General features: G+C 38.1%; 1 protein-coding gene across 1 annotated transcript; it reads right to left on the reverse strand.

The window, feature by feature from the left end:
- Positions 1 to 2,414: 2,414 nt before the first annotated feature.
- Positions 2,415 to 6,551, reverse strand: LOC133331780 (splicing factor 3B subunit 1-like). Its single transcript, XM_061540153.1, has 4 exons — positions 6,524 to 6,551; positions 6,192 to 6,460; positions 5,748 to 6,131; positions 2,415 to 5,687 (listed from the first exon to the last, which is right to left on the reverse strand). Exons 1-4 carry the CDS (start codon positions 6,549 to 6,551, stop codon positions 2,415 to 2,417), a joined length of 3,954 nt encoding a protein of 1,317 aa, XP_061396137.1.
- Positions 6,552 to 9,450: the final 2,899 nt, after the last annotated feature.

Raw genomic sequence — 9,450 nt, forward strand, 5'->3', positions numbered from 1 at the left:
TTGTCGACCTTTAACAGAATATATGAACCGTACAACACTATTCAACACCCCACGTAACTTTCTCATGACAATACCTACTGTCCCAGAGTATACTTCTATGCAATACAAAATCACTGGCATAATAAGAGCATAGACAACTTTAGTTTTAATATGTAATGGAAGTGATAAATTTAGATTGTAAAGCTTTCGCAGACTAAGATAAACCTTTGAAATAATTGAATTTATGTGAGCGGAAAAAGACAGTTCGTCATCCAGAACTACACCAAGGCAATTCAAGTTGTTCACAACCTCAACCGGCATATTATACAATGAGATTGTAATAAAATCATTTTTAAAATTTCCAAATAGCATGGATTTAGTTTTACTGGTATTTATGGTGAGATTGTTACAAGACACCCATGTAGTAATTTTATCACAAGAAGACTTAACACCGCTGTGTAGAACATTAAGTACATCTAACTCGCCTGTGAACAGAATTTGGACATCATCAGCAAACGCAAACGGACAACAGTTAGTACTCTCAATAGCATAAAACAGGTCATTAAGAAACATAACAAACAGAAGAGGGCCCAGGACGGATCCCTGTGGTACCCCACTTCTGACATGAAGAATATTTGACGTATTTCCCTTACAAGACACATATTGACTCCTACCAGTCAAGTATGAGTATATTAAATTACACGCAGACGAAGAAAATCTAAACATATAAAACAAATTTTCAACCAAAATTGCATGATTGCATGGTCTATTCGCTCAAACTCTTTTTCGAGATCTAAAGAAAGTAGGACACAACATTTATTACCGACACTACATTTTCTGATTTCATCAGTTAAACCAATAAGTGTAGAAGTTGTGTTACGATTAGGTCGAAATCCCGACTGACTATCATGTAAAAGGGATTTTTCCTCTACATATTCTTGCATTTGCATTTTCAAAATATGTTCATAAACTTTTGATAATATTGGCATGATGGATATTGGTCTATAGCTGTTAGGACAGCCTACACCTTTCTTCAATATTGGAATAACTTTCGCAATCTTCCATGTCATCGGAAAAACAGAAGTCATAATTGATGTGTTAATAATATGTAATAAATATTGGCTGATAAAAGGGTACAATATATGCAAAAAACGTAGGTTATATCCATCGCTACCAATAGCTTTGGATTTAACTTTATTAAATTATCCTCGCCTCGAACATTTTTTAATTTAATGTTTTTGGAAAAAAAGTTTTCTTAAAAAGTCTACCTCTTGAATCTACGACTTAAAAAATATAAATTTTTTAAAATCTCTACGCCTTAAAAATTATTTTTTTAAAAGTCTACACCTTGAAAAAATATTTTTAAAAAATCTACGTCTTAAAAAATATATTTTAAAAAGTCTACGCCTTAAAAAAATTATTTTTAAAAAGTCTACGCCTTAAAAAAATATTTTTTTAAAAATACACGCCTTATAATAGACCCTTAAAAAATATTTTTTTAAAAAATCCACGCTTTGGAAAAATATTTTTAAAAAGAAAAATATTTTTAAAAAATCTACGCCCTGGAAAAATATTACAATAAATTCACACCTTGAAAAAAGCATTTAAAAAATCACATAGTGGAAAATAAATTTTTCCAACGCGAAAATTATGCCAAAAAAATCCAAAATTTACATCTTGCAAAAAATATTTTCAAAAAATACACGCCTTTCTTTGCTTATTGTACCTTGGAAAATAATATTTTTCTAAAAACGAACATGCTGATCTATAGGATTTTTTTTAACTTTATGCCATAGAAAGATATATTTTCATTAATTTCGTTCTTCCATTTTATTTTTTTTTCTTCCCTATTATCATTGTCTTCAATTCAATTTGTTATTGGAATTCTTAAAATATACCATCAATTAATTGTTCATCAAGTCTGAAATCGATATCAGCTGCAGTGCACCCAAATTTCCCATGATTTTCTCAATGGTTTCCATTACCATTTTATGATATTGTTCATTTTCAGCATTCTAATCATCGACGACGATCCAAAGTCATACGATCATTCCAAAAGAATTTAAAGAAATGTGGTAGAATTTCTTCACTAGCTTCAAGACAATATTTTTCATTTCTTCATCGGACAATTGAAAATCACGAAGTTTTTGTGGTTTAGGTTGACAGGATTATTTTCCTCTTTTAACGAATTTGAATAAAAAATAATAAAATAACTTACTTGGTTTCTTTTCTTATATCTTTCTGACTCCATCCCATTTTCAAATGACAAAATTTTCATTTATATTTATGTAAATATTTGTATGTGTCCCAATATTCATGAATATTCTATATGTATTTAAAATTCTTATGCAAAGGATACGACGTGAAACATTCAAGTTTTTTGATTAAGGCTAATATCTAAAGAAATTAAAACAAGAAAAAATTCCATTATCATTTTATAGCGTATAATCTAATTCATAACGTTCATATTGATTCTTGGGGTCATTTGTGATACGAGGATAACCAGCGATAAGAGCATCTTGTCCACCAATGTATAGGGAATTGTAGATTTTCCAATATACATCTCGCACCTTGCGGGCCGGATGGAATAGACCCTGCAGAGTATATTGTAAAATTTTAATAGGACCCAATGAGACACGCAGACCCTCAACAGCATCCATAAATGCCTGAACCAAATGTGGTGATGTCTCAAAGATATTGGGCCAAACATAGTTGAGTAAATGGACTAAAGCATCTTCACAGCCAAAACCATAAACACCCAATGACATGTGTTTAATGGCCGCACACGCTGTCTGACGATGTACCAAATCACGATCCATGAGAGCATCTTCCAGCAGGGGGCATACAGCATAAATGTAATCTTTACCCATTTCACCAATATATTCAAAGAGGAAGGATAGCGATTTGAGGACACCATTTTGAACATTCAATTCGGGAACACGGTATTCATTCATAAGGGCAGGCAGCACCGTAAAGGGACGACAAGTTTCAGCAACAATGGCAATGGCCACAGTGGTACAGACACGATTTTGTCTTTCCTGTACTTTGAGGTTATTCAGTAGAGTGGCCAACACGTCATGGGGACCAATTGCCTTGGCAATGTAACCGAAAGTATTGACAGTGGCACGACGAATGGCCTTCTTGTGGGCCTTCAGCAATTCCAACAGTTCAAAACAAATACGCATCCATTCTCGAGCCGAAACATATTCGGGGCCACGATCAGCAATACGACCAACTAAGTCAATACAATTTTCCTGCACCTTTTCATGACGATTTTTAAGAATGGGTGTTAGGCGAGGCAATAGATCTTTAATGGGTGGTGTCATTTTGGTCATACCAATCACATTGACGATAGCCTTCAAAGCACCCAAGATACTACCCAAAACCTCGGGATATTCTTCACCGAGATATTCATAGAGTACCACACCCAAATGACCCATCAGCTTCTCCTCTTGACATGTCTTCATCACCACTGCAATACGGGAAATTAAATCTGCAGCCTGTTGACGTACCTTGGCCGATTTGTTGTTCAAGCGCCACAGGATGGTACCACAAATTTGTGGCAAATAGGGTTTCACCCGCTTACCCAATTGATTGACAATGGTACCAAAACCATTTAACATAACCACATCTTCGGTTGTTTGTTCTTGGAAGGCATAGAGAATACCATCAATTAATTGTTCTTCCAATCTCGAATCGATATCAGCTGCCCCCAAGTTGCCCATGATTTTCTCAATTGTTTCCATTACCATTTTACGATACTGTTCATTTTCATCCTTCAAATCGTCGACAATGCGATTGATGATCTCCGAGGCGCCAACTTTATTGGCAATCTCCACAGTGGTATCGACCAATTGCCGGTAGTTACGACGATCCAAGGCCATACGATGATTCCAAAAGAATTTAAAGAAATGTGGCAGAATTTCTTCCTTGATATACTGGGCCTCCACACCATCTGTGGCACAACACTGCTTCACTACCTTCAAGACAATCTTTTTCATTTCCTCATCGGGCGATTGAAATTCACGAATCAAAATCAACATCACTTCACGAGTATAATAATTGGCATATTCGGCATCCATAAGGGGAATAAGATAACCAATGGCCTTAAGGAAAGCAGCCAAACCTTTACCACGATGGGTACGAATACCCTTCCACAAGGGTTTGAGTACAGAATCGAAAGATTCAATACCATATGGGGTGGCTGCCTCGGCCAAAGCAGCAATGGCCAAGGCTGTGATGGTACGCACCTTCTGCTGTTCATCCACCAAGCCGTGTTCAATAATTTCCACCAAAGCCTTTAGGTGAGGCAAGATGGCGCAACCCATTAGAATGGCAATTTGTTGGACAATTTTAATACCCGTGTGACGAGCCTGCCATGATTTCTTCGATTTACATACGGCCTTTAAGAAAGGCAACAACGAAGGTATACCCAACGCCGAGGCAACAACAGCAAAGGCTCTTGCTGTGGTGTTACGTACATACTCATCTATGTTATCAATATCGGGACGCATAGTGGAAATCATAGTAGCCAAACCGGCAGCCTTGGCAAGATTGGAAATAATTTCACGACCCTCAACACGGGCATAGTAATCTTCATCGATCAGCAAGGGTTCAATGACGACCAAAATTTTGTGGACATAAGGACGCACCAAGTCATCGAGTTTGTACAAAACTCGATCAATAACTTTCACCAATAAATGCCGCTCCTGATCCTCCAAGGTGGGTGACATAAGCAAGGGTAGAATTTGATTAAACAAAGGACCAGCACCAAATTCTCGCGCCTTATCGGTAATTTGTCTCAAAGCCGATTTACGCATGGGTGGTGAACCATTTTTAATGGTCAACAACAGCTTCATGATTTTCCTTTCCTTAACTTCCTCAGGCGACAGGGTATCCTCATCAACATCTACCAGCAGTTTATCGAAATATTGAGCATCCTCAGGTTTCATAAATGGTAGATTTTGTCCCTTTGGTTGATTATCCATAAATTTGGCATTCTTATCTTCCACTTGGATAAAGAATCCAGCCGGAGTACCAGCAATAGGTGTGGGTGTGGCCATTAATTTACGTCCCGGTGTACGTAAGGGTACATAGCCGGCTGGTGGTGGTAGAATTTTATAGCCGGGTGGGAACATTTGATCCAATTCTTCATCGGTGAATGGTCTATTACGTTCATCGATTTCCTTTTCCCAGCGATAGGCTTGCAATTGCTCTGGAGTCATGGCAGCAAGGGCTCCAGGTGTAGGTGTCTGCATAGCCATTGCCTTAACACCAATGGGCGTGGATCCACCAGGTGTAAGGAGTGGTGTAGCATGGCCGGGGGTGGCATGTGGTGTCATACTGGGAGTCATGCTCGGCGTCATGGCTGTTGGTGTGGCATTTGAAGGTGTTTCATCCCAACGAGATCTGCGTTTAGAGGCTCCGGGAGTAGATTCAACTACCACATTATCACTTATGCCGCGATCGGGTTTTGGTGTCTCAGCCCAACCACTATGGCCGGGAGTTTCCCTCTCCGTTTTGGGAGTTTCATCCCAACGATTACGTCGTACAGATTTTTCATGACCGGGTGTTTCATGACCCGGTGTCATGCTATGGGCTGGGGTGGCATCCCACATACGTGTACCCAAGCCGGGAGTGGCTCCAGGAGTTTCACTGCCGGTTTTGTGGGCTGGTGTCTCATCCCAACGATGATCGGCGGGAGTTTTCTGTAAAATAAAATTATTAATACGGAATTCTGGGTTACATAAAAATGTTCCTCTGCTTACCTCCTCCCATGTGGGCGTGGCAGCACTGCTTGGTGTAGCCGCCACCTTGGCTGGCACAAAACTATCACTCACTGTCTGATCCCAACGACCACGTTTACGCCCACCCTCCTTGGGTGGATCTGGCACAGTCTTTAGCAATGTACCATCCTTCGATTTTTCCATAATCTTCCTACGCAATTCACTTTCTTCACCCTTTAGCATTTGTTCCTTCATAATGTCGGTATAGGTTCGCGAACCTACATCAGGTGTTTTACCACCATCCGCAAAGGGATCAGCTCGCTCGGGAGAGATAATAATGCGTCGACGCTTTTGTTTATATTCATCCTCACGATCGGCAATAGTGGGTCGTCGGCGATCCGCCAAAGGGTCCACATCTTCGGTACTCTGTAAAGCACACGATTTGTTGAATATCAACGGATTTACTAAAGAGCCAGAGGTACATACCTGCATAATATCTTTCATCACCGATTTGGGTGCCGTATAGGCCACACGTTTTTGTTGCACTGGCAAACCTTCATCTTCGTCCTCATCGACATCATCATTGGCCGCAATTGAGGTGTTATAGCCTTCATAACGATTTTTACTCTTACCCCCCTCGTCATAGAATTCCGTATCATAGAAATTTCCTGCAGCCAAAAGGCTAACACCATCACTGGCATTTTTTGCCACCTCCTTTTTCTTCGATTGGATGTCGGCAATTTGTGCCTCAATGTCTGGAATTGGAATAGACAAATATTTTACATTTCTATTCAATGAAATACTTAAATCTGGCATACCTTCATGTGTCCTTGGTATATTATCCATTTTGTGTCCTAAATTTCAGTGTGATATGGTCCAATTTTTATAAAAATGTTGTCTTCACCGGAGCTGCTTCAATTGTCAGACGGCATAAATCGATTGCAAACGTTTGATGAGCAGAGTTGCAAAGCTATTGAACTTTAGCCACTAAATACTATTCCTCCACTTTCCCGGCTGCAATATATTGGTAATTAATTAGTAGGAGTGCTGAAAAGTCCGTCTTTTTATTAAAATATTGAGAATATTATTAAAAAATATAATAATTTACCTCTCGTGTTGCTAAATTGTCCAACTGTCCAACAGTAGTTCATTGGAACTATTTCGAGAAAGGAACGAACGGAACTAGTTCAGTTCTTTAATTAATATAATTCCTTTCTCTGATCCAGTTCCTTTTTTGAACTATTTGAAGCAAAGGAACTGTATGGAGCAAAGGAACTATAAAGAGCAAAGGAACTATATGGAGCAAAGGGACTATTTGGAGCATAGGAACTATAAAGAGCAAAGGAACTATATGGAGCAAAGGAATTATATATGGAAAAACGAAAAAAAGAATGATGAAAGAGAGAGATTCAAAAGAACTATGTAGGAGTCGGAACTTTATGGAGCAAAGAAATTGTATGGACTAAAGGAATTATATGGAGCAAAGGTACTATATGGATCAAAGGAACTATATATGGAAAAACGAAAAAAAAATAATAAATGAGAGAGAGAGATTCAAAAGAGAGAGATTAAAAAAAACAGTGGGAAGCCTCCAAGACTCCAGCCTTCATAAAATTCGCTTGTTAATCGTCGTTCTGCCAAGACTCAAGCGACGTCGTACGCAAACCTTCGCCAACAAATGGTCTGTTCCAGTACTTTTTATACCCTCCACCATAGTATGGAGGGTATATTAATTTTGTCATTCCGTTTGTAACTCATCGAAATATTCATTTCCGACCCTATAAAGTATATATATTCTTGATCAGGGTAAAATTCTAAGACGATCTAGCCATGTCCGTCCGTCTGTTGTAATCACGCTATCTTCTGAAGGAATTGAGATAGGGTGCTGAAATTTTGCATAGGGTTGTCTTTTGTCTGCAGGCAGGTCAGCTATGCCTAAACGGTCCACGTTTAGGCATAGCTCCCATATAAGGGTACCCCCCAATTTTCGGTATTTTGGGGTTCTTGAGCGCGTTTTTCATGCGAATTTGTAGTAAATGTATCCACAAAAAATTATAAATATAGGTCCACTTTTTCTTGTAGCCCCCATATAACGGTACCTCCTAATTTTCAGTATTTTTTTGGGTTTTTATCGTATTTTTCACCGAATTGGCTGTAATTTAGTATTTTGAGTTCTTAGCAGGTACCAAATCTCTCCACAAAAAAATTTGAACATAGGTCAATTTTTTCGGATATCCCCCATATAAGGGTACCCCCCAATTTCGGTATTTTGGGGTTCTTGAGCGCGCTTTTCAACCGAATTCGCTCCAATTTTGTACATTGGGTTCATATTGCGTATCAAATATCTCTACTAAAAATTATAAATATCGGCCCACTTTTTCTGGTAGCCCCCATATAAGGGCACCCCAAAATTTCGGTATTTTGAGGTTCTTAAGCGCGATTTTCAACCGAATTCGCTGAAATTTGGTACAGTGGGTTCATATTGGGTACCAAATATCTCTATTTAAAATTATAAATATCGGTCCACTTTTTCATTTCAAATACCTGTCAGTATACCTGTGGTGGAGGATATCCAAAGTTCGGCCCGGCCGAACTTAACGCTTTTTCACTTGTTTAATAGTAAAGCTAGTAAAAGGGAAACATTTCAAGTCTCAGAGTACAAAATAATTTGAAAAGTTCGGGAACGCAAATCTAGTAAATATGCCAAAATTAGATGGCAATACTTCAAAATCAACATAACAAAAAGTTTACAAAGAGAAAGCCATTTTGTTTTGTGCTCTCTTAAATTTGATTCAATACTTTACCAGTTTTATGGGTTCAGGAACGGTTTTCGAGTAAAAAGTTTCAAAACTTGTAAAATTAGTAGATTCTTTTAGGTTTTGGAACGGAGCTAAATTAAAAACGACGACTGAAAAAATTGAAAAACGTTCCACCTGCTAACGAATGGGAGGAGAAGACAAAATGGCCGATAAAGATGAACTCAAAATGGTATAACCGAAAGTTTACGAATGAGGTGGGATAGAGACTGAATGGACTAAATGGAAACCGTGTTGTTTACGAATGAGGTTTAGGCAAATTATGATTAGGGATAAGTAAATCGACTTTCGATTAATCGACTTTTTGTATTGAAAAGTCTAATGCCATGTACAGACGAGCGTTGTTCCCTCTCTCATTCGTGGTTCGACTCTTAATTATGAAGTAATTACATAGTTCAAAGGAACTACATTAAGGAACTAGTTCCTTTTTAAAAAAGAAACGAGAATGATCGATCCGCTACGTGAACTAGATTGCCCAACTCTATCCAACCAATGCACGATTGTAAACGATTATGTAGGGTTGCCATGATTGTATTAAACAAATCGATTATCGATAATAAGGCCTGTTTACACTGTAAACTAATGTGAATGCTACACAGAAGATGTAAGAATAATAATTTTTGAAGCCAATGTGTGTTTAAATGTTAAAAATATTAAATTATTAAAAAATAAATTATAAAAAATCCCGGCCTACATAATAGACTGACGGACTGGTCAATTATCAATGCCCAGAATAACGGCTGAAGCTTGGAATTTTGTGTGGGTATTGCCGCGTAGGTTTGTTGTAATGCTGGGTTTGTGGAAATTTGTACTGTAAGCGTACGAAAAGTACTAAAATGCATTTATCATGATGGTGAATGCTCAGAGGAAGCAGCTAAAGCTAGTATCTTGATATTTTGTATGTGGGTCAATATGAACGCGTAGGTATG

The sequence above is a fragment of the Musca vetustissima genome, unplaced genomic scaffold, assembly GCF_032173495.1.
Source record: "Musca vetustissima isolate MV318-11 ecotype Yass unplaced genomic scaffold, APGP_CSIRO_Mvet_v1 utg242802, whole genome shotgun sequence".
In the NCBI taxonomy this organism is placed as follows: Eukaryota; Metazoa; Arthropoda; class Insecta; order Diptera; family Muscidae; genus Musca; species Musca vetustissima.